Raw genomic sequence first — 25,669 nt, forward strand, 5'->3', positions numbered from 1 at the left:
ACTTACTGTATACCAGACACTGTGATAAGAGCTTTATAATTATGATCTCATTTTAAAGCAGATATAATTGCCATTCTCTTGTCTGACTCAGCCCCATCTTTATAAAAAATAGTTATCTTTTGTTTTACATGACCTTTATTTCCAAACCTCTCTCTCATTACTCCCCCTGGGGGCAGGTGGAGAGATGAAGCAGTTCAGCAAAACTAGACAACTCATCACCTGTATACACTATTCCACACCCATGGTCCCCCACCTCTCCTAGAAAGGGAGGCTGAGTTAGCAACTTTTGATTTTTGCCTTCAAAGCCAGCTGGCTTCTGCCTATACCCCATGCTACCCACACCTATATCTAGCCTATAGATTCCACTAGACAAAGGTGAAGGAATCCCAGCCTTCCCAGAATCGACTTCCCCAGCCCTTCCTTCTGGCTGTTAGAGTTAGTGTTGTTCAGGGCAGTCCAAAGTATCTGGGAGTTTTCCCTGGGAGGTGCTTTCTGTCCCATGGACTCCCATCACTGTGGAACCCCTCCCTTGGGCTTGCTTACTGTCCCATCAGAACACACTTCGTGCTTAGCACAGGGCTTGGCAGGTTTTTCTTGCTGGTGGCAGTCATTTCCCACTCTTCGAGACCCCACTTGGGCTTTTCTTGGCAGAGATACTGGAGTGGTTTGCTATTTCCTTCTCCAGCTCATTTTACAGATGAGGAAACTGAGGCAAACAGGATTAAGTGGCTTGCTCAGGGTCACAAAGCTAGTGTCTGAGGTCAGATTTGAACCCAGGTCTTCCTGACTCCAGGCCTGGCACTCTATGCACTATGATGCCCCTTAGCTGCCCCTTCGTGGCATGTAGTAGATGCCATATAAATGCTTATTCCTTTCACTTGTCCCCCTTTGCCCCTTTCTCTGAGGGCCATGGGCCAGATTCCATGAGGACATAGAGACAAGTGGGAACAGACTGTGATCTGCTCCCCCACCAGTTTGCCCCAGGCACAAGCCTTCCTTGTTAGGACTCTGCCCATTGGAACCGTTGGCATCCCCCTGGGAGGAGCCTTTTCTATCCTCTGGCCAAGCTTGAGGCTAGGCTGCATCCTTGCTTTCCTCATTGGCTCTGTAGCCTGAAGAATTCTCCTCTTAACAAGGTGCCCCAGCTTAGAAGGCCCCATTCTGTGTTTGGAGAGGTGAGGTGACAAGACAGATGAGGACAGATGCACGCACTGACTGAAGGCTGTTTATATTGCCATCACCCATGCGGGCCTTGTGGGACTTTCCACAGCCAGGCTTCGAGGTTTTGCTATCACAGGTCTGGGATGACTGTCTGGTATTTAGTGCTGAGTCCACTTTTTGCAACAGTAACAAGAAAACAAGCCAAAAAACCCCACCTCTCTTTTTTTTTTTTGAGGGGGGGGTAGCTACCCTTTATTGTAATAGGCTGTTTTGGCCCCTCCTTCTGCTCTTTTCTAGAACCTTCTGGCTTAGACTTTGTTGGTCAGCTCCCAGCATCTCACTACCTATGACATCAGAGATGGGAAACTAGTGATATGGGTCATGGTTTTGTTTGTTTGCTTGTTTTTGTATCCTAGGTTCCCGGCACAGAACCTAGCACAAAGAAGAGGCTTCCTGAATGCTTGCTGGATTTAATTGAACTCTATGATCTAAGATTGCTTCCATCACTAACATTCAGGATTCTAAGATCCCGCCCAACTCAAACATTCTATGAGTTAAGGTCTCATCCCAGCTCTAAAATTGTCTGTTCCAAGATCCTTCCTATCTGTGACACTCTATGTTCTGAGGTTCCTTCCAGCTCTGGCATTTCACATTCTAAGATTTCTTCTAGCTCTAACATTCCTTGTTCTACTGGACATTCCATGTTCTATAAGGTTTCTTCCAGCTCTGACATTCCATATTCAAAGGTTCCTTCCAGCTCTGATATTCTACATCCTAAGGTTCCTTCCAGCTATAACATTCCATGTTCTAATGATCCTTCCAGCTCTGACATTCCATGTTCTAGCTCCAATGGATACTCTGTAAGATCTCTCTCAACAATAATGTTCTGTGATTTATGATCTTATTGAAATAAAAATTAACAACTATATTTAATCACTTGGTCTTGAATATTAATACAGTGGGTACTTCGTACACTTTTATTTTAATGTATGAGAGGATATAAAAAGATTTTTTTAAAGAAATTCTCCATCTTGTCTTGCTTTTGCATAATGTCAGAAAGGATTCTGGGTTTGATTTTCGCTCCCATAAGCTGAAATAGAGAACTTGACTCTACTTCTTATCAGATTTCTCCTTCCCCTTGAGATGGGGCCGACATTTTCACTCACCCAGCAGCACCGGGGTATAGCCCTCTTGCCAATGGGGTTCTTTTTCCCTGCTCCATCACTCCATCACTCCTCAGGAGGCCTGTACCTGGCAAGTCACCCCACTCTCCACAATGTTCCTGATGGATCCGAGCTGGCCCTCGGGGGCCCCAGCCACTTAAATGGAAGCCATGCAAGGTGTTTCCAAACCCCAGCGGTCTCTGCCATCGCCCCACCCTTGACCCCCTCTTCTCGCTTCCCTTCCAAACCTTGCTCAGCTCTGCCACAAAGGGTCTGATAAACAAGGAGGGGGTGGGAGGGTGCCGTCACATGGCTTTAACCACAGTCTTGCTTCCTCCTTTTGCACAGTGCTGGTGAGCAGAGAGCCAGACGGGTAGTGCCACCCATCCATCTGTGGGGCCCCATCTTCAGGGCTCCCTCTGTCTCCCGGGGGAAAGGATGTCACCACAGCAGTGAGGTGATTAATGTGCAGCCTTTCCTGGTCTGAGATACAGAGATACCCTGCCGGTCTCGCCCTCCACAGTCTGCTGAGGACGGTAAGCTGGGCTGCGTGTGTGGAGGGGAGGGAAGGCCACCACGAGCCACCATGCTGCAGGCGGGCACCTCCCAGGCTCAGCACCGTTCAGCAGGGTACCCTGGGCCCCTTAGGACCAGATGATCATGGGCCTGTTGCCGTGACAGAGAGGACGTCACCTTATCTTTACTTTGGTGGCTCTTCAGACTGAGTTCAGTGCCTGAAGCTGTACCCCATTCCCTTGTTTCCACAAAGAAACCTCCTCGATTAGAAGACAGTGTGAGCTAATGGGCAGAGCACTACACTTGGCGAGAGAAATCTAGCTGTGGGGTGCCACAGTAAAGGCCCATTGCTTTATGCACCAAAAGACAGTGTTCTCTAATGGCTAGAGCTCTGGACCCCACACAAGGAAAAGCAGAACTCTCTATCCTCCCGGATGAGCCTCCTGAGGAAGACATTGAATTTCTCCATGTTTCAGGCAAAAATCTAAAATTACAAATTGCAGAGAAGACCTGCATTGGGAGAGGGCATTTCCTCACCTGGGAGTTCCCTGCACCAGTAAAATTACAGCTCTGGTCCTTACGCTGCCCTCACACATGGTTGGTCTGTCCTACTCTTAGCTTCCTCCAAGTTTCCCAGATTGGTAGAACACCCCATAGTCTGGTTTCTGCTCTTTCCTAGTTGTGAGACCTTAGCAACCCCTCTCCCCTCTGTGAGGCTCCTATCCCTTGTTCCTGGAGTCAAATGATGGGCCAGGCCCCGACCAAATGTCTGTTACCTTTTGTGTACAGGTGAAGCCCAGGGACCCCTTCTCAGAATCGGGTTTTTAAATGCATAAAACTGACAAAAGAAACTAATTCTAGTGAAATAAAGATAGATTTTTTTCCTGTCAAAATTCACGGACCCCTTCAAAATTAAACAGTGATTCCCAATTAAGAACCCCTGTTCCAGGGCAAAGCTTCCTAAATTGTGGGTGTTTTTTAAGACCCCATATGGGGTCATGCAACTGAATGTGGGGGTTGTGAAAATTTTGGCAATAGTGAAAGGTTTATGTTTACCTATTTTATAGACCTCTATACCCAGGGTCAGGTAAAAATTTCTCAGGCAAAAGGGGTCATGAGTGGAAAGAAGCCCTGTTCTAGAGGACCTCAAAGATCGCTTCTATCTGGGACACTTTCTATCTTATCACAGCCCAACCCAACTGGCTTTGGTGGACTCTGAAGCCTTGGGAGATAGGTTGGGAAGTTCAATGAGTATACCAAGCAACACTCTGTGCATCCTCCTGGTGGGTGGACCCCTTCCCTTTCCTTCCTCTATGGGACTTGGGCCCCACCCACTCTTTCAGAGGTCCTCCTGTGGCATGGCTTCCAGGGAAGGAAGGTGGGAACTTTTCCCCTCACTTCCTCCCAAGATACTGCCAAGCAGCCCAATACAAGTGCTGATTTCTAAGCTTGCCCTCCTTACTAGCCTCTGTCTCTTCCAGGTATGCTTGGCTGCAGGCCAGGTTGATCGGGGTAACTGAAACCCACTGACACCGGAAGGGACTTTGCTGCTCGGGTGATCTGGCTTCTAGAAAGCCTCTGGTTTTCTCTCGAAGTCACAGTCTGGTGGTGGCGGTGGGGCTAAAACCCTCACAGGGAACCCTTGGGATGTGGAGGGTGGATCCCCACACTGATGTGAAGAATGCCAGGACCTGGCCCGGGCAGCCCCAGTCTACTCTGTTGTAACCTGCTCCATAGTAGGCCCAGGGTAAATCCAAGCCTATTTTCTCAGCCATAACATTTAGGTGATGGGCACCTGGGTGGACCAAGATATCTTTGAATCAATGTGTCAGTCAATCAAACAATTAACCAACAAGCATTTATTCTGTGCCTGGCCCTGACTCTAGGTGCCAGAAAAACCAAGCCAAAGATAAAACGTGCCCTGCTCTTACAGGGCTTATATCCTTTTTTTTTTTTTTTGAGGTAATTGGGGTTAAATGACTTGCCCAGGGTCACACAGCTAGTAAGTGTCAAGTGTCTGAGGTTGGATTTGAACTCAGGGCCTCCTGAATCCAGGGCTGGTGCTTTATCCACTGTGCCACCTAGCTGCCCCCTGAGAGCTTATATCCTAACGGGGGAGATATGAATGACAAACATATGCAAGACACAGACAAAATGAATACAAGGTAATTGGGAGGAGGGGGAGGTGGTAGCAGCTGGGGGGCAGGGCAGGGTATGTTGTTGGTAGAGTTAGAGCTAGTGCAGTCATTCAGTCCAACCCCTTCGTTTTACAGATAAGGAAACTGAGGCACAGAAGTTGCTTCCTGGGGGACCAAGGATGATTGGAGTGGGAGGTTGGGAGCTCCAACAAGTCCTTCCCTCTTGTTTCCTGTTCCTGGCCATGCTCTCATTTGCAACCATGCTTACTGGCAATGCCCAATTTGTGTTTGGGGCGTTAGCATTGATCAGTGAAAAGAGGTCTGAATTTGGAGTCCGGGGTTCAAATCCCACTCTGCCACTTACTACTCATGATACCTTGGAGAAGTCACTTCTCATCTCTGGGCCTCTGTTTCCTTATCTGTGAAATGAAGAAACGGACAGGGCTGGGTGAGATGATTTCTGCAATCCTAAGGGTTATCTGTAGAGACCTGTCTGAGTGTCTGTCTCTTCGGTTCCTTCTCACTGGTGCTTTATAGATCCTAGAGCTGCCTACCTTTCCCACCCCAATTGGGCCCAGGTAGAGACAAATTGGAAGGAGTCATTTTAATGTTTCACATTCATCTAGGTTGTTAAGGTTAACAAAATATTTTCCTCCCCAAAGCCTTTTGGGGGAAGGAGTAAAGGATCATTATCCCCATTTTATAGATGTGGAAACTAAGACTCTGAAACATGAAAGTCACCAGACTGTGGTTTTAGTTTAGTTGTTTTCAGTTGTGACCGACTCTTTGTGACCCCATTTGGAATTTTCTTGGGGAAGATACTGGAGCGCCTTGCCATTTCCTTCTCCTCATTTTATAGATGAAGAAACTGAGGTAAATAGGATTAAATGACTTGTCCAGGGTCAAACAGCTAGTAAGAGTCTGAGGTCAGATTTGAACTCAGGAAGATGTGTTCCGGGCCTGTGACACCATAAACAGAGGGTGCAAGAACTGAGATATGAACCCTTGTCTGCTGACTCTTATTTTCAGGGCTCTTTCCACGACACTGAACTTGTAGAAATAGGCTGGGCACCACACTCCCATCCTCCCATTCCTGAAACCATAAGCTGATCTGACTCCCTAACCTTCACAATGCTGGTGGACCTTGGTGTTGAAAGCAAAGGACTCACTTGGGTCACTGTCTTAAGAGAGAGGGTAGGGGTGCAGCTAGGCGGCACAGTGAATAAAGCACTGACCCTGGATTCAGGAGGACCTGAGTTCAAATCCAGCCTCGGGCACTTGACACTTAGTAGCTGTGTGATCCTGGCAAGTCACTTAACCCTCATTGCCCTGCAAAAACAAAACCAAACAACAAAGAGAGAGAGAGTAAAATAGGCTTTGGGATGCAACATGGCCCTGCTATGGAACAACAAGCTAACATTTATAGAGTGTTTTAAGGTTCACAAGGTGATTTACACATATTATTTCTGATTCTCATAGAAACCTTGGGAGGTAGACAAACAGCGTTAAAGGAACTTGCCTAGTGTCATGCAGCTACTAAGTGTCTGAGGTCAAATGTGAACTCAGTTCTTCCTGATTCTAGGTCTCATACTTGCTCCACTGTGCTACCTCTTTAGTTATATCCCCTTTCTGTTTCCTTAATATGAGAGGCTGGCTATCTAAGGCCCCTCCTTGATCTGATCCGTGACATCTACGTTCTATACTGTAACATTTTATTTTTTATGTTGTAACATTCTATGTACTGTTTCCTTCTAGCTCTGAATTCTTTAAACTTCCATGTTTTATATTGTAGCATTCTCTGCTCTGACTTGTAGCTTTCTATGTTTTAAGGGCCTTCCCAACTCTGATAGTCTCTGTCCTGAGTTTCCTTCTACTCAGTTAATTAACAAGTATTTGTTAAGCACCCATGTGCCAGGCACTGTGCTAAGCATTGCTGTTCAGTCATTTCAGTCGTGTCTGACTCTTTGTGACCCCAATTGGGGTTTTCTTGGCAAAAGTACTGAAGTGGGGGCAGCTAGGTGGCGCAGTGGATAGAGCACCGGCCCTGGATTCAGGGGGACCTGAGTTCAAATCCAGCCTCAGACACTTAACACTTGCTAGCTGTGTGACCCTGGGCAAGTCACTTAACCCCAATTGCCTCACACCAAAAAAAAAAAAAAGTACTGAAGTGATTTGTCCTTTCCTTCCCCAGCTCATTTTACAGATGAGGAAACTGAGGCAAACGGAATTAAGTGACTAGCCCAGGGTTACAGAGCTAGTAAGTGTCTGGGGTCAGATTTAAACTCAGGTCTTCCTAAGTCCAGATTTGGGGCTCTGTCCACTGCACAAAGAAAGGTAAAAGAATCTCTGCTCTCAAAGACCTTACAGTCTGATGTGAGAAACAACATGTAAGCAACTATGTACAAACAACATCTAGACAGGACAAAATGGAGATAATCCCCAGAGGGAAGGCACTTGAATAATGGAAAGGACCAGGAAAGGCTTCCTGTAGAAAGGGGGGTTTTAACTGAGCCTTGAAGGAAGGCAGGGGTGCCAGGGGGCAGAGAGGAGGAGAGAGGGCATTCTAAACCTGGAAGACAGCCAGAGAAAGTGCTTCAAGACAAGAGATGGAGGGTCTTGTTTGAGGAACAGAAAGGAACCCATCATTCTGTCCAATGTCACTGGATGTCACAGTAAATCAGGGGACCAAAGTGTAAGCAGATGAGAAAGGTAGGAAGTAGCCAGGTGACGAGGGGCTTGGAATGCTAAACAGAGGATTTTATATTTGATTCTGGAGGTGACAAGGAGCCACTAAAGTTTAATGAGTGGAGGATTGACGTGGTCAGAACTGTGTTTTAGGAAGATTAATTGCATCAGAGTGGAGAAGGAATTGGAGTGGGGAAAGACCTGAGACAGGCAGGCTCACCAGTAGCTATTGCAGTAACCCACGTATGAGATGATGAGGGCCTTCACCAGGGTGGGGACAGCATCAGAAGAGAGAAGGCGGGGCATATTTGCTGGATGCTGCAGAGGTGAAATACACTGGAGATATTGCAAAGGTGAAATGGACAAGAGATGCTGCAAAGGTGAAACTGACCAGAGATGTTAGAGAGGTGAAACTGATCAGAGATGTTGCAAAGGGGTAGCATGTGTGAAACTGACCAGCTATGCTGTAAAAGTGAAATTGAGAGGCTTTGGCAACAGCTTGGTTATGGCAGGTGAAGATAGAAAGGAGGTGATGAGAACACCTAGGTTTGGAGCCTGAAGGACTGGGAGGATGACATTGTTCTAGACAATGATAGAGAAATTAAGAAGAGGGGAGCATTTGGGTGGAGAGATAATGATTTCAGTTTTGAACATTTTGAGTTTAAGATGTCTATGGGACATAGGCATAGATGTCCAAAAGGCAGTTGGAGATATGAGGCTGGAGGTCAGGGGAGATGTTAGGGCTGGATACATATATCTGAGAAACATGGGCATAGATATAGTAATCGAATACACCAAGTGAATGCACCAATATCACCAAGTGAAATAATATAGAGGGAAAAGAGGAGAGTGCTCAGGACAGAGTTAGGGGGCATTTCCTGGATGAAGATCCTGCAAAGAAGGTTGAAAAGGAGTGGTCAGATAGGTAGGAAGAAAACCAAGAGACAGTAGTATCAAAGAAACTTCGAAGAGGGTAATTGAAAGCATCAAACGCTGAAGAAAAGAAAGATGAAGATTAAGAAAAGAATATCTCTTTGGGGAAATGACAAACTTTTTTTTAAGCCTGGTTTTCTCAATACACCTTCATAGTTTTTTAATCACTTCATATCTGGTCAAGTTGAAATTATTAAGACCTTCATTTTAAATTTGTATAAAAGTGCACCTGTTGGTTTTTTCCCCCAAAATCCACAAATTGCAAGCACCTGTTAATACAGGTCTTTAAATTTTATAAAAAGTTGACAGATTTGGCAATTAAGAGATCATTGGTAACTTTGGAGAGAGCAGTTTCTGCTGAATGATGAGGTTGGAAGCCAGAATTCTGAGAGTTACAAAGAAAGTGAAAGAAAGGAAATGGAGACATCAATTATAGATTGTCTTCTCAAGGAGTTTAGCCACAAGAGGGAAGAGAGATATGGGAAAGACAGTAAGCTGGCTGGCTGGATAGATGGCACTGACATTCAATGTTCTAGAGCCCCTGCCAGCTCTGACCATCTGTGATTATCTTAACCATTGAGCCTCCCTCCCAGAACAGAGTTTTCTGTCCATCTCCCCAGGGAATTATGGATGCCAGAATGTTGAACTCTCTTTATGTATCTGGCTGAACGCCCCTGAGTATGGTGTGTGTGTGTGTGTGTGTGTGTGTGTGTGTGTGTGTATGTGGAGAATCCATCCCATTGCAGGCTTCAAGTCTCATTCCAGGCACTGGCCTGTCCATTAACATCTCTTCGGGTCAGGAGGGGAGTCTCATGGGAGCCTTTTCCCCAGCCCAGGATGCTCAGCTTCTGTGAATGTGCCACACCACCTCCATAGAAACAGTGGTGCTCTGGTGCCTTATGACATCCTTCAGTTTCCAGGAAGTGGTTTTGAACTTAATCTTCCTGTAACTGGCCCCTGGCTCCACCCTAGGCCTGATTTCTGGTCAGCTCATGCCTCCTCTGAAATAGTCTCTGCCTTCATGGGGACATTTTGTTAAGATAAGGTCCTTCTGGACCTAATTCTCTTCTGCTGGGCCAGGGGGAGCCAAGATGGCCAGAACTGGCCTGCACCCAAGACTGGAGTAACTCACAGGATCACAGACCTGGGGTTAGAAGGGATCCCAGATGCATTTAACCCTATTCTCCTAATTTTACAGAGGAGGAAACTGGGGTCCAGAGAGGGAGACTTTCTCAAGGTCACAAAGGCAGCAGTTGGAAGGACTGAGATTTGAACCCAGACCCTCTGTCTGTTCTACTCAGACAGGAACTAGGGAGAAGCAAACACGGAGAGACTTGTCCATGTTTGCTCAGAGGTTCCTTTCACAGGACTGCCTAGAACCCGGCCTCCCCAGTAATAATAGTAACAACACTGTAATGGAATCAAGGTTAGCTTTGGAGTTCAAGGACATGGGTTCAAATCTAGATTCTGCCACTTATTATTTGTGTATATCCAGACAAATTGCTTCATCTCCCTGAATCCCAGGTTCCTCACATAGAGTGAGGGGAGCTGGTCTCCCCATCCAATAACCTCTGAGGCTCCTTTCCCTAGATCTGTGATCCTAAGTCACTTGAACTGAACCATAAAGAAAGCTTGGGATTCTATTAAGCAAAGATAAGGATGGAATGTGTCCAGCCATGCGTAAAAGTGTGGAGGCGAGAGATGAAGGTTATGTATGAGGAACTTGAAGTAGGCTAGCAAAAACACCGAGTGCCTTCATCACCAACTTTGATTTATGAATAATAGTATGTTAGGATTGAAATGGTGCTTTTAAGGTCTGCAAAATAATTTCCTCACAACAAGCCCATGATTTTCATTAGTCATTTTTCAGTTATGTCCAATTCTCTGTGACCCCATTTGGGGTTTTCTTGGCAAAGATCCTGGAGTGATTTGCCATTTTCTTCTCCAGTTCATTTTAACAGATGAGGAAACTGAGGTAAACAAGGTGAAGTAACTGTCCCAGGGTCACACAGCTAGTAAGTGTCTGAGGTTGCGTTTGAACTCAGGCAGAGAAGTCTTCCTGACTTCAGGTCTGGAATTCTACCCACTGTGTCACCTGTATATAAATTACAAGTATCTAATTATTTATACATGTTATCTCCCTTATTAGAATAAACACTCCTTGAGGGCAGGGATTCTTTTTTTTTTTGGCCTTTTCTCATATCCCCAGAGCTGAGCTTAGTATGGTACCTGGCATGCATTAAGTATTTAGTAAGTGTTTGTTGACTGACTATGATTTCTCCAGGCAAAACATATCAGTTCCATTAATATTTTTAAAAATTAATATTATGGGGCAGTTAAGTGGCGCAGTGGATAAAGCACTGGCCCTGGATTCAGGAGGACCTGAGTTCAAATCCAGCCTAAGACACTTGACACTTACTAGCTATGTGACCCTGGACAAGTCACTTAACCCTCATTGCCCAGTCCCCCCCCCAATTAATATTATTTTATTCTTCACTTAAACATGCAAAAAGGAGCATTTCCATATACAAAATAGAACAGAAAAAAATGATTGTTTATAAAATTGTGAATCTCTATTATGTATATACACACACATATATATAAAAGTATATATATACTTTGAAAGTAACATGGAATTTTATATATCTAAAAATATATGTAAGTAGATACATATATGTATATATAATATAAATAGATATATCAAAATAGATAGATAGATGAGGAATTATATATATATATGTATATGTATATATGTATATTTCCACATTGCTTTCTTCTTCTTTTTTTTTTTTTTGTGAGGCAATTGTGGTTAAGTGACTTGCCCAGGGTCACACAGCTAGTAAGTGTCAAGTGTCTGAGGCCGGATTTGAACTCAGGTCCTCCTGAATCCAGGGCTGCTGCTTTATCCACTGCGCCACCTAGCTGCCCCTCCACATTGCTTTCAAAGCTGTCCTGCTTGTCTGTATCTCCCTCTGAACTTTTTGTTCACTTAAGTGCTTTTTCTTTTAAATGCTTCAGGAACCCTCTTTTCTTTCCCATATTTTTATTCTTTGCCAACATTATTGCTAGTTTTCCCTTTGTCCTTGCCCTTCCCTCCTTCCATCGGCAAAGAAAAAGAAAACCTATTCCCCAAATATGTATAGTCAAGCTAAACCGTGAATTGGCCTTGTTCAAAAATGCCTGCCTCCTTCTGTTCCCCTGCCCCCCCTGGAGGCGGGTAACATGCTTCATCCATGGGCCTCTGCAATCCTGGCTTTCTGTTGCATTGATCGGTGATCTGGGTCCTTTAACTGTTTCTTGTATGACAGTTCTTAGTCCCCTCCCATACCTGGCCATCTTCCTCTGGACACACCTCGAATGTTGTAAATTCAACGGGATGTGGCCTATCAATGTGTGATCAGCAGAGAGCACAGCTGGACAGCATCCCCAGGTCCCTATGCTGGGTGGCTCTTAATACATCCTGAGATTGGATTAGTTTCCTTCAGTGCCCCAAGACATCATTAACTTGTGTTGACCCCGAGATCCACTAAGCCAGGAAGGAATGCCAGAGCCAGCTCAAGCTGGGAGTCAGTGGTTTCAGTTTTATCACATCAGGGCCTGAATTATTGTTGATTTCCTTCTCTCCTTCCTTCCTTCCTTTATTATTTCTAGATTTAAGAAAATGAAGGAGGAAAAGGTAATGATGCAGATTAGACTTCTTTTTTTGGGGGGAGGCAATGGGGGTTGACTTGCCCAGGGTCATAGAGCTAGTGTCTAAGGTCAGATTTGAACTTAGGTCCTCCTGACTCTAGGGCCAGTGTTCTATCCACTTTGCTACCTAGCTGCCCCATATACATTTACCAGCACAGTTTTGGGACCTTCCCAATTTTTCCCCCAACACAAATGATTTGGGGGGGGGGCAGGGCAATGAGGGTTAAGTGACTTGCCCAGGGTCACACAGCTAGTAAGTGTCAAGTATCTGAGACTGGATTTGAACTCAGGTCCTCCTGAATCCAGGGCTGGTGCTTTATCCACTGCACCAACTAGCCCCCCCCCCCCCGTTAACTATTTAACTTCACCTTCTCCACCCTGTAGTTGTGATTTTTTTTTTCAATTCACAATAAATTTATTTTATATAAAGGCAGAAACTTGCCGTTAGTGAAAAATTCAGTAGAAAACAGATCTCCTGCTTTCGATCTAGTTTACTCAAAAGTAGAGTCTGCTTATTAGTGAAAACTTCAGTAGAAACAGAGGATCCTGTAAGAAAACATCCTTGGCATGAAGTAAAAAGCTCTTTATACCAAATCTGAAGCAATGAAAAATTTACCACGCAACATTGTTGGGAGAAAAGCCTAGTTCTGATGGCCGGTAGTTTCTGAGTCTCTTAAGACATTAACGTGGAAGACATTCAAACCTGCTTTACATAGTTAATCATATATAAATATCGTGCCATAACTGGTAGTTTATATCGAGCCCCCTCCCTCACTTAGTTGAGCAGTTCTAAGTAAGTAATTGGTACTTTGCCCTTTTGATTTCTCCTTTCACCCATGAGTCAATCTGAATCCGTACCAATGATACTGTATACTGTGATCACCTCATCTGTGAGAAGTGACAATTCACTACTGTTTGCAGCGTCATAATCATGAGAACCCTGGTTTTCCTACTTCCACTGGATTCCTTCAAGTCAGTGAGGGCAGGAGTAACAACTGTGCTACTTGTGGAAGGCAACGGAGAGGTGGTAACTGCAGATGATGAGGGAGTGGAGACATTTGACACGGATGTTGTGGAAGACTGATTGTTGTTAGATATGAAGATAGATGGAAAACTCCCAAGTTGTTTCTGCAGGTCCAGCGTGTACTGGTAGCACTGAGCATAGTATGTCATCTGGGTTTCCACAAAGTCATTCAGGTAGCAAAGGTGGTGTGCATGTGTACTGCTGATCCCTTCCTGAAGGAGTCTGGTGGTCTCTGCTTGGCGGTCAAATTCACTCTGAGTTATTCTTAATTCTTGTTCAGCTGTTGCTCTAGTCTCTGCAACTTTTGCCTTTTTCAGTCTGGTCTTTGCTGCATCCAAGTCAAGTCTCTTATTTTTTAGTAGTTTCTTTTCTTTTGCAATTGTTTTATAATCTCCTTCTATAAAGTTTCTTAAAGGAGTAAGAAAGTTTACTGCAGATGTTTGAATCAGTTCTCTGTCTGCTGTTCCAATTCGTTTTTGTGTTTCTCTGCATTTGTTAAGAGCAATACCATAAGCAGTTCCTGGGTCAAAGTCATTCCCTGCATCAATCATGAATTGCCCCAAGAGTTCTTGGTCCTTGGTCTGACTTGGAGCTTTTTTATCTAACTTCTCGTAAACAAACTCTTCTATTCTAGCATTAGGATTTGGCTGCCATAGCACCTCTGTTTGCCTCATAATTTTTTCTGTCCATTGTTTGGTGCATTCAGCTTTGCTAAGAAGGTTCTCCAAGTGAGCGTCCAATTCAGTCTTCTTTGCCCGACTAAGCTTTTCTTCTGTGAACTGCACAGCACGGCTGAGGAAGATGCCTGAGTCCACCGCCAGCTTCTTCACATTGAAGTCCATGATGCTCATATTGGGCTGGGACAGAAACGGGACGGAGCTGGAGCCGGAGCCGGGCAGAGCCGCCGCCGTCTCAGAGGGTGTAGTTGTGATTTTTTAACCCAAATATTAAGACTTTATATATTTATCTTTATTAATATTATTTAGGGCAACCAGGTGGTGCCATAGTGCATAGAGCACCAGACCTGGAGTCAGGAAGACTCCTCTTCCTGAGTTCAAATCCAGCCTCAGACACTTCTTGATCATATGACCCTGGGCAAGTCACTCAATCCTGTTTGCCTCAGTTTCCTCATCTGTCAAATGAGCTAGAGGAGGAAATGACAAACCACTCCAGGATCTCTGCCAAGAAAGCCCCAAATGGGGTTACGGAGAGTCAGATATGACTGAAACAATTGAATGACAAAAAAATATCATCCAAGCTATTTCCCCTCCCACCTCCCACCAAATACCACACGCCAGTCCAACTTGTCTCTTCACTGTCTCTCCAAAAAGTTCTTCCTTCAATTAAACAGAAATTTGTCTTTCTGCAACTTTCCCTCATTTTCTTCTGGTCCTGCCCTCCGTGGCTAATCTTAGCAAACCTGTTCTCTCTTCCGAATGATGGTGCTTCAAATACTTGAAGAGAGTAAATGTATTCCTCTCCACCTTCTAACTCTTCAGTTCCCAGGAGAGGAGTAGTTATAAGTTCATAGGAGTTGGGTCCCACCCAGCGTGACTTGAGTTCAAATCCAGCCTCAGACACTTACTAGCAGTATCACCTTGGGCAAGTCACCTCTCTAAGCCTCAGTCCCCTCATCCATAGAATGGGGTAATAAATAGCACCCGCTTCCTAGGGTGAGGAAAAAATGAGAAAGTATGTGTAAAGTGCTTTGGAAGACCAATGCTCACAGCCCTTATTATTTTCTTAGAATTTAGAGGTGGGCATCAGCTTGGAGCTCATCTCCTCTGACCTTTTCAGATCTTTACAATGAACTGCTACATCAGTGTGGCTCCCTGGGTAACCCTCTGTGTTTCTGACCCTTATCTTCCTTGTCTTCCAGGTGTCATGTCGGTGACTGCTTTCTTCTTCCTCCTGACCCTACAGCCTCATGGGTATGGGCTGCCCACTGGGGCCAGCCAGGTCCCATGGATAGGGGCTAAAGCCTTGGAGGCCAGAGAGCCCTTGGTCATCCGAATGAAGAGAAATTCCTTTGAGGATGAGGATGATGAGGATGTACCTTACGAGACCCCAGAACCAGAGCTCATGAACAAGGACAATTCAACTACACCATCTCTAGTCACAGCAGGAGGAACACAGCAGGGGGCCACGAGTGCACCTGTAACCACAGACTTGGAACCCGTGACACATGAGGCCACTGTAGGGAAGCTGGCCATGGAGGAGTTGACCACAGAAGCAGGATATGGGGGTACCACGAATGCCCACCTAGCAGAGGAGACTACCAAAGGGCAGCAGACCACACGTGACCTCGCAACAGAGAAAGTGGCTACAGATCCGCCAGAAACAGTTATCCCTACCACAGAGGAGTCAGCTTCCAAGGTCCCGAGTTCAGGGCAGCAAGGCATCCAAAATTCCACTGCAGGGGATGTGGGCACAGATACAGTGGCTATCTCTACCATGGGGAAAGCAGCCACGGGCCCATTCACCACGGGCACTCTGGCTTTGGACACATTCAAGCCAGAGACTGTAACCCCTACCATGGGACAGCTGGTGACAGACTCTGCTACCACAGGGGAGCCACCCACCAGCTCCCCAGCAGAGCACAGCAGCCTGGCTTCATCCACGAATGCTTCTGCCTTTTTTGTCAATACAGGTCACCCCACACACAATTCTTCTACCACTTCCTCCCCACTCTCCTCATCCAGTGCACACTTAGATCCTCCTAAACCTGAGGTAGCCACGGGACAGATTGGACTCTCCAATACCACGGCCCTGGTGATTGTGGCCACCACTACCCATCAGTTCCTCTCTGGCCACATCCCAGTGAGGCAGTGCCTGCTGGCTGTCCTCATCTTGGCCCTCATTGCCACCATCTTCCTGATCTGCACTGTGGTCCTGGCCATCCGGCTCTCCAAGAAGGGCCACACTTATCCAGTTCGGGATTACTCCCCCACAGAGATGGTCTGCATCTCCTCCCTACTGGCCGAGGGTGAAGGGCCACCCGCAGCCAATGGGGGCCCAGTGAGTGCCAAGACCCAGCTTCTAAAGCCTACCCCAGGCCCTAGAGAAGACTGTGATGGGGATGATCTGACCCTTCATAGCTTCCTCCCATAACCCTCACCAACCCACCCTGTCTCCATGCAACCCCCTTGCATTCCCTTAAAGGGATCAGACAGAGATGGGCCCTGTGCCCAAGAGAGACAGGCATGGGAGTTCTGAATACTTGGCACCAGGGAAGCTGGGAGGCAATCATATGGAAAGTTCGCCAGAAGCTTCTTATTCTTCCTGGTTGTAAAGATGGAGTCCCGGGACCTGAGTTCAAATCCTGGCTTTGTCACTTAGTTCTTGTGTGAATTTGGCAAGTTTCCTCCCCTTTCTTCAGCCTCTGCTTCCTCAAATGTAAAAAGAAAAGGAATGAACTTCTAAGGTTGCTTCCGTCTCTTAAGCTAAGATCAATGAAGGAGGGAAGCTCTGGTATGGGGTGGGAAGGGGAGGAGGCGTTCCCTGTAATACCTAACTAAGAGAACTGAGATCCACAACAGTGGAACACTATGAGCGTGGGAGGTCTGGATGAGCAGGGAAATGAAAAATTGCCTCTACTGTGTATATATGTGGTGTGGGGTGTTTTTGTTTTTGTTTGTTTGTTTGTTTTTTTGAGGCAATTGGGGTTAAATGACTTGCCCAGGGTCACACAGCTAGTAAGTGTTAAGTGTCTGAGGCCGGATTTGAACTCAGGTCCTCCTGACTCCAGGGCCAGTGCTTTATCCACTGTGCCACCTAGCTGCCCCATATATGTGTTTTTGTTTTTGTTTTTGTTTTGAAGGGCAATGAGGGTTAAGTGACTTGCACAGGGTCACACAGCTAGTGTCAAGTGTCTGAGGCTGAATTTGAACTCAGGTCCTCCTGACTCCAGGGCCAGTGCTTTATCCACTGTGCCACCTAGCTGCCCCCCGCCATATATGTGTTTTTAAAGGTATTTCTATTTACACCAATACTTCAAGGATCTGTGCTTCTGTTGAGGAGAGTATGCCCTCCCCCAGTGCTGATTGTAATCCCTCCATAACTTAGCAGTTGTTCTTGGAGAGTTAACTCAGAGGTGAAAAACTCTTACCTCAGAGCAGGCCTAGGGATGAGTGTGTCTGAACTTTGCTGGGCTGGACCTCAGATGGAAACATCCCATCTCCTCCTGAGACCCCACCTGAAGCTTTGTAGAACCTGCCAGAGATTTCTCTTCTCTGGCATCATCTTCAAGAACCTAAGATCACTTCCTGGCCACAGAGATAGGGTAGACTCAGGCTGTTCTGGGCTTCACTGATTCACACTGGAGTGTACGTGCATGCAGAGAGAGAGAGAGAGAGAGAGAGAGAGAGAGAGAGAGAGAGAGAGAGAGAGAGAGAGAGAGAGAGAGAGAGAGAGAGAACGCAAGAACAAGGCCTGTTGATCCTAGACTGGTTCTCAGTGCCCTCCCCTTCTGGCTCACTACTGTGATTCTTTGCTCATAAGCCAGAGGGGATCTCCCAAATCCACTGAGATTCATGAATCTCTAGAAAAGCTAAAAGTCAAAGGACTTGAATTTACATCCTCTTTTTGCCACTTATACCCTGTGTGACCTTAGTCAAGTCACTCACTTCTCTAGCCTTTCCTTTCCTCATCTGTAAAATGAGAGAGATGGACGCCATGGCATCCAGGTGTTGCCCAGATCTCAATCTCTGAGCCATGATGCTTCTCGATGTCCGACCAAGATTGTGGCTTTACTGATAGAGACCTCAATCCAGGGAGTGGCAAGAGGAGGTGACAGAAATCCTGGCCTTGGAATTAAGGGACTCATTGGCTTCCTCAGACTCCCAAGGGTCCCTGACACAAACATGAGTGAAAGACTCCTAGGCTAGGTCAAGATGCCAATTATTCAGCCCAGCATTCAAAGCCCTCTACAATGTGATTCTTGCCTGCTTTTCCAGCCTCATTTCATGCTATATTCGAATTGAACTGGACCACCAACCATTCCCCAAACGAGATGCTCTGTCTCTTACCTCTGAGGACTCTGACAAACCTTTCCTGGTGCCTAGAATGCCCTCCCTCCTCATCTCCACCTCTCAGAAACCTTGCCTGCCTTCAAGGCTCAACTCAAGGGCCAGCTCCTCCTTTCCAAACCCCCCTGTTAGTGTTATCTCCCTTCCCCAATTCTCTTCTGCTATAGATGAATGTATCAGCATACATATTCTTTTGTACATATTATTTTCCTCTCAGTAGAATGTAAGCTCCTTGAGGGCAGGGATGATTTAACTTCTTTCTCTTTGTAGCATAGGTACCTTGCACATAGTAGGTGCTTACTGTTTGTTTAATTGAATTGATGACAGTAAAAATGTTCATTCCTCTTCTTTCAGCTATATTTTCTTCATTTTATCAAGACTCAGTCTTAGAGGGAGCTGACAATTTCTTTTTCCCCCCATTGGGCATTGGTGGTAGTTTGATTCTCCTATGATAATCTCCAAGGATAATTGAATGATGCTTTGGGCTTTTAGTTGGCAAGAAGAAGGAACCAAACATTTTATCCTTTCTATATTGGACTATGTGGCTGTATATATGTGCAAGGGTATCCAGTGGTTACAATAAAGGGTTGTCCTATTTCTCTCACCAATCATCCTTCCTTTATGAAGCCACTGTATTCTCATGAGTATGATGAATAAAATAATTTGAGACACATAGTTTCTGTGCAGTTTAATTATTTTATTAATAAGGCCAGCAGATTATTAATAAAAGAATGGTCATTGGAAATCTTTCTCAGACCAAAGACAATCATGGTGGTGGGACACTGCTTATATATTCTTGAAACAGTAGGTGGTCAATGGGGCCAAGAATTGACACCTGAACAGAAATATTATCTCTAGCACTGGGTTATCAATTCAAAGAATGCCCTCCCTCTGCCCCCCCCATAAACAGATCTGTCTCTACCAAGCTTGAATAGAACACAATAAGCTTCCCCACCCTAATGGGTCTGACAAAGATGAAGAGGTTCAATGCAATCCTATTTTCTTTTTTCTTTTTTTTAGTGAGGCAATAGGGGTTAAGTGATTTGCCCAGGGTCACACAGCTAGTAAGTGTTAAGTGTCTGAGGCTGGATTTGAACTCAGGTACTCCTGACTCCAGGGCCAGTGCTCTATCCACTGCGCCACCTAGCTGCCCCGCAATCCTATTTTCAAGGAGAAACTGGACTTCAAGACTGGACTTCTAAAAGTCAGGGCTTTGGAAGAAGGGGGGAAAGCTCTGAATATCCCCAAGATATCATTATTTTTTTTTTTTAGTGAGGCAATTGGGGTTAAGTGACTTGCCCAGGGTCACACAGCTAGTAAGTGTTAAGTGTCTGAGGCCGGATTTGAACTCAGGTACTCCTGACTCCAGGGCTGGTGCTCTATCCACTGTGCCACCTAGCTGCCCCCCAAGATATCATTATTAATAATAATTTCTCACATGAGAAACCAGATAGGTAGGTAGGTATCTTGGGGGAGGGGAGAGTGGAGAAGTTCTTTGGGGAAGAAATAGACACATAAAATTAAGGAGAAACCTTAGCTAGCTAGCTAACTAGTTAGATTAGAGAGAGAGAGAGATGGATGGATAGATGGACAGATGGATGGATGGGTGGATGGATGGAAGGAAGGAAGGAAGGAAAGATAGATAGATAGATAGATAGATAGATAGATAGATAGATAGATAGATAGATAGATAGATAGATAGATAGATGGATGGATGGATGGATGGATGGATGGATGGATGGATGGATGGATGGATGGATGGATGGATGGATAGATAGATAGATAGATAGATAGATAGATAGATAGATAGATAGATAGATAGATAGATAGATAGATAGATGGATGGAACATTAACTTGTCCAGTTAAGTGTCTGAGGCTGGATTTAAACTCAGGAAAATGAGTCTGTCTGACTTCAGGCCCAGCATGCTAATGCAACCTGTTGATTTAGAAAATGGCTAAGAAAGTTGTGGCCCATAAATTCTATGGAAAATTATTGCACAGTAGGAAATCATTAATATGATCAATACAGAGACATATAGGAAGATTTATACGAACTGATTCAAAGTGAAGTGACCAGAACCAGGAAAATAACACATATAAGGATTACCACAATATAATTGGAAAGAGTAACATCGGGGCAGCTAGGTGGCACAGTGGATAGAGCACCAGCCCTGGATTCAGGAGTACCTGAGTTCAAATCCGGCCTCAGACATTTAACACTTACTAGCTGTGTGACCCTGGGCAAGTCACTTAACCCCAATTGCCTCACTAAAAAAAAGAAAAAAAAAGAGTAACATCAATAAAATTAATGAAATTGAATGTTATCAAATTATAATGAGCAAGCTTGGCCCCAAAGAAGAGCTATGAGTATGCATTTCCCTCCCTTCTTTGCAGAGGCGAGGAGCTATGATGTAAAATACTGATTATGATGTCAGACTTAGTTGCCATATTGGTTTGTTTTGCTAAACTTTTTTGGGGGGAGCAATGGGGGTTAAGTGACTTGCCCAAGGTCACACAGCTAGTAAGTGTCAAGTGTCTGAGGCCAGATTTGAACTCAGGAACTCCTGAATCCAGGGCCGGTGCTTTATCCACTGTGCCACCTAGCCGCCCCTTTGCTGAACTTTTAAAAAGATCTTTCTGTATTATTTATTATAAAGGATGGTTATCTGGGAGGAGGGAGGGAGGGAAGGATACATTGGGAAATGTAGGTGATATCAAAACAAAAGATATTAATAAAACCTAAAAATATTATCATAAATAAGTTATAATAAATAAAAAGAAATACCACAGGGTTGGAGATGGATGAATGTTGTCATGATTTTTGAAAAATAGAAGGAAATGGAATCTGCTGACTATGGAGCAATGAGCTTGACTTCAATTTCTGCAAAAATTCTAGAATGTTTTATTAAAGGGGTCTTTGGTGTCTAGAAAAGGAAACAGTGACCACAAAGTACTCACATGGCTTCATCAAGAACTCCTCATGCAAAACTAACAATTTCTTTTCATGATATGGTTGATGCAGACGCACTGGTAGGTGGGGTGGGGGGTGAAATGCTGTAGAAGCTACCTCAATGTTAGCAAAGCATCTGACAAAATCTCATGCTTTTCCTGTGGAAAAGATGGAGTGATGTGCTTTTGACAGTTGTGTAATTATGTGGATTCTGAGCTAGTTAAACCACTGAGGTTTCCCATGCCTGCAACTCTCTCTCTCCTTATCTCTGCCTCCTGCCTCCCTTTGACTTCCTTCAAGTCTCAGCTGAAGCTTCAATAAGTAGTCTTTCTCCATCCTTCTTAATCCCTTTCCTCTAAGACTATCTTGTCTATATCTTGTCTGTACATAGCTGTTTGCATGTTGTCTCCCTCATTAGACTGTGGGCTCCTTGAAGGTAGGAACTGTCTTTTGCCTTTTTTTGTATTTCCCATATAGCACAGTGCTTGGCAAATTTTTGTTGTCCAGTCATTTTCGGTCATGTCCGACTCTCCGTGATCCCATTTGACTTTTTCTTGGCAAAGATACTGGAGTGGTTTGCCATTTCCTCCTCCAGCTCATTTTACAGATGAGGAAACTGAGGTAAACAGTGTGAAGTGACTTGCCCAGGGTCACACAGCTAATAAGTGTCTGAGGCTGGATTTGAACTCAGGAAGAGGAGTCTTCCATTCTCCAGGCATGGTGCTCTATCGACTGCAGTGTCACCTAGCTGTCCTGTGTGACATAGCAGGGGTTCAATAAATTCTTGCTTACTATGCCCAAAGAGTAGTCATTCATTAATTGGTTCAATGGTAACTTGAAAGGAGCTCTCCAGTAGCCTTGGTCCTATGCTGTAAAACGATTTTATGAAATGACTTGGATAAAGGTAGCTTGCTTGTTAAATTTGCCATGAGTCAGTCAGTCAAGTCAGTCAATAAACATTTGTTAAGTGCTTGCTTTGTGCCAGACATTATGAAATACAAAAAAGAAAGCTGGTTCCTCTCCTCAAGGAACTTACAATCTAATTAGGGAAGACAACACATAATGTTGACACAAAGCAGAGAAGGGAAGATAGAACACATTTCATGAGAGCCGAGACTTTAAAATACTGTGATAAGCTAGAGCAAGTTTGAGATCCTATATGGGAGTCACATAACTGAATGTGGGGGTTGTGGGGGAAAATGGGCAACAATAAAAGGTTATGTATACCTATTTTATATATCTATATATCCAGGGTCATATAAAAATTTCTCAGACAAAAAGGGGTTGAGAGCGAAAAAAGTTTAAGCCCTGAGCTAGAACACAGAGCTAAATTGAACAAACTGAAACGTAGGGGAAAATACATATTTTTAAAGCTTGGGTTCAATAAAATCACCTTCATAGGTACAAGATGGGAGAGGCATGACCAAGCAGCAGTGGTTCATCTGACAAAGATCTGTGGAGTGGAGAGGGCTTAGTCAACTATAAGTATAACATTTGGCACCCCAAAATTCATGGGTTCTTAGGCTCATTAAGAGATAGGTAATTTTGGGCAGCTGGTGGCGCAGTGGATAGAGCACCAGCCCTGGATTCAGGAGGATCTGAGTTCAAATCAGGCCTCAGACACTTGACACGTACTAACTGTGTGACCCTGGGCAAGTCACTTAACCCCAATTGCCTCACCAAAAAAAAAAAAAAAGGAGGTAGATAATTTTTAGTGAAAAAGAAGTGATAGTTCCAGTGTTGTCTGTCCTGGTTATGCTCTGCCTGGAGTATTGAATTCGATTCTGAGGGCTATAGCTTAGAAATGACATTTTTAACCTGGAGAAGTCCAAAGGGCCACCAAGGTGAAGTGGTTAATGACATATGAAGATTGTTGGAAAAAACTGGTCACGTGGAAGATAGACACGGTATCCAGGATTAGGGAACTGATAATATCACTGTTCTGTGTCCTGGTTAGACCCTGGCTTGAGTACCAGATTCAGAAAGGACATTGATGAACTTCCCAAGGAGGGTGACCAGGACCTTGGGATGGAACCCTATGAGGATCTGCCAAAGGAAGAGAAGACTGGGTTGGTGCGAGGGGTGGGGAACACTATTAGCCTTGTTCTGTTTAGACGAGGGCTTCTTAAACTTCCACTTGTGAACCCTTTTCACCCGAGAAACTTTACATGACCCTAAGTATAGAAGTATATAAAATAGGTGTGCATAACCTTTTCCTGCTACCAAATTTTTCGCACCCCCACATTCAGTTACAAGACCCCATAGGGTGTCGAGACCAACAGTTTAAGAAGCTAGGGTTTAGACAAACCAGGGGCAATGGGTGAGTGGAGAAGATGAGAATCTGACTGGATGTTAGGAACTGTTCCCCATCCCAGAGCAGAATGGGCTGCCTTGGAATGTTCAGAGTGGCCTCTCAGTAGAGGTCCCCAAGCAGAGGCTAGATGACCCCTTGTCGGAATGTTGCAAGGGGAATTCTTGGTCAGGGATGGGTTGAATTGGTTGCCTCTAAGGTCTATTCCTTCTAGCTCTGCCACATGCATTGCCTGTGCAGACCACCAGAGGTCGCACACTCCTACTTCCCAGGGTCTTCAGATTTGCAGCAAGTTTCCCCACAGACCTGAGCCCTCATCTTCTTAGCCTCCTGCATATGCAGCTCATGAAGGGGGAAATGGGAATGGAACTAACTGGGCTGGTTAGGAAGAGGCAGTGGCCTGCGGCAGAAAGTCTGGCCTGAGAATGATCTGGCATCATATTTGGCCCCAGCCCAGCCACTGACCCAAGGAGTGACCTTGAGTAAGTCAAGTCTCATCTCTGAATCTCAGTTTCTTCAACTGTGCATGGAGGGGGTTGGACCAAATGATCTCATCTTGAAGGGCCTCCCAGCTCTGCCATTCTCTGGTCTAAGGTACATGTGAATGACCAGAGCTTCTGTGGGTATATCTACGTCCATGTTGTTGTGTGTGGGCTCATCAACCTGGAAAGGGTGAGCAAGCCAAACGTGGTAGAAAATTAGGTCTGGATCCTGCCATTGACACCATCTTTAAGCTGTGGGTGAATGTGTTTGGAGGAGGGCAGGGAGAAGTGTTGTTCCCATGTCCCCTTGGAGAGCTATGAGCATGGTGGCAAATCCCAACCTGGTTTACAGGATGAATTTTCTCCAAACGGGGTTGTAGGTTGTAGCAACTTTTCAGGAATCTTAATTTATGTCTCTCTTCATCCAGGTTCTGAGCCCAGCTTAGTCTCTGACCAGCCAGGAAACCTAGCCACCTCCTCCCAGCTCCTCAGCTTAGCATTCAGAGCCCCCGAAAGCCCAGCTCCAACCTATGCTTTTGTCCTTAATTCTCTCAAGCTCCTCTTAACCCAACCCTTAGCCAAACTGGCCTCATTGCCCTTTGCCCTCAATACTCTGGCCTCACTTCTAGCCTTGAGGAAGAATTGAATGCCCACTGTATGTGGGGTTAACCCCTGGGTTCAAATCCTTGCTTATTGAAATGTCCCCAATCTCTTTCTCAGTCTGTGTGTGTGTGTGTGTGTGTGTGTGTGTCTCTCTCTCTCTCTCTGTGTCTGTCTCTGTCTCTCTCTCTCTCAATCAGGGTCAAGTGACTTGCCCAGGGTCATTGTCTGAGGTAGGATTTGAACTCAGGTCTTCCTGACTCTAGGGCCAGTACCCTAGCCACTGCACCACCTAGTTGCCCCCAAAAGAAAATTTCATAATAACAAGAGCTACCTAAAAGTGGAACAAGCTTCATTGAGAAATAGAGAGCTTCCCATCATTAGATGTCTTCAAGTAAAATCTACCTGGTCCCACCAGGAGAAGAATATGCTATGGAGACAATTCTTGTTCAAGTGGGTTGGATTTGATGAGCCCTCAGAGTCTGGGGTTCTATGATTCTGTGCCCTCCCTCTTCCCTTCTGCTTCCCTGAACCCTGGCCTTTCTTCAAGAGTCCGAAGGGTTACTGACCACCATCCTCAGCATCTTCCCCAAGTTCTTTCTCCTTGGCACTAATTCTCTGGAACTAGAGGAAGGAACCACTCAAGGTGCCACCTTGGCTCCAGGACAGAGGAGGCACTCTCTCTCCTTTCCTTCCCCTCTTTTCTTCCAGGTGGCATATTGGCCTTGGAATCAGGAAGCTCTGAGTTCAAATCCAGCCTTAGACACTTACTAGCTGTCTGACTCTTGGCAATTCATTTAATCTCTCTCTGCCTCAGGGGCAGCTAGGTGGAACTAGCCCTGAAGTTGGGAGGACCTGAGTTCAAATCTCACCTCAGACACTAGCTGTATGACCCTGGGCAAGTCATTTAACCCCAATTGCCTTAAACATCCAGGGGCATCTCCTGATATATGTTGTTTTTGTTTTGTTTGGTTTGGTTTTTGTTTGT

The 25,669-nt window shown here is 45.2% G+C and overlaps 1 protein-coding gene and 1 pseudogene across 1 annotated transcript; one reads left to right on the forward strand and one right to left on the reverse strand.

The window, feature by feature from the left end:
• Positions 1-2,698: 2,698 nt before the first annotated feature.
• On the forward strand, positions 2,699-17,029 carry SELPLG (selectin P ligand). Its single transcript, XM_043975759.1, has 2 exons — positions 2,699-2,860; positions 15,190-17,029. Exon 2 carries the CDS (start codon positions 15,195-15,197, stop codon positions 16,419-16,421), a length of 1,227 nt encoding a protein of 408 aa, XP_043831694.1. The 5' UTR covers positions 2,699-2,860; positions 15,190-15,194; the 3' UTR covers positions 16,422-17,029.
• On the reverse strand, positions 13,062-14,161 carry LOC122734729 (annotated as a pseudogene).
• Positions 17,030-25,669: the final 8,640 nt, after the last annotated feature.

This window comes from Dromiciops gliroides, chromosome 1 (assembly GCF_019393635.1).
Source record: "Dromiciops gliroides isolate mDroGli1 chromosome 1, mDroGli1.pri, whole genome shotgun sequence".
Classification (NCBI taxonomy): Eukaryota; Metazoa; Chordata; class Mammalia; order Microbiotheria; family Microbiotheriidae; genus Dromiciops; species Dromiciops gliroides.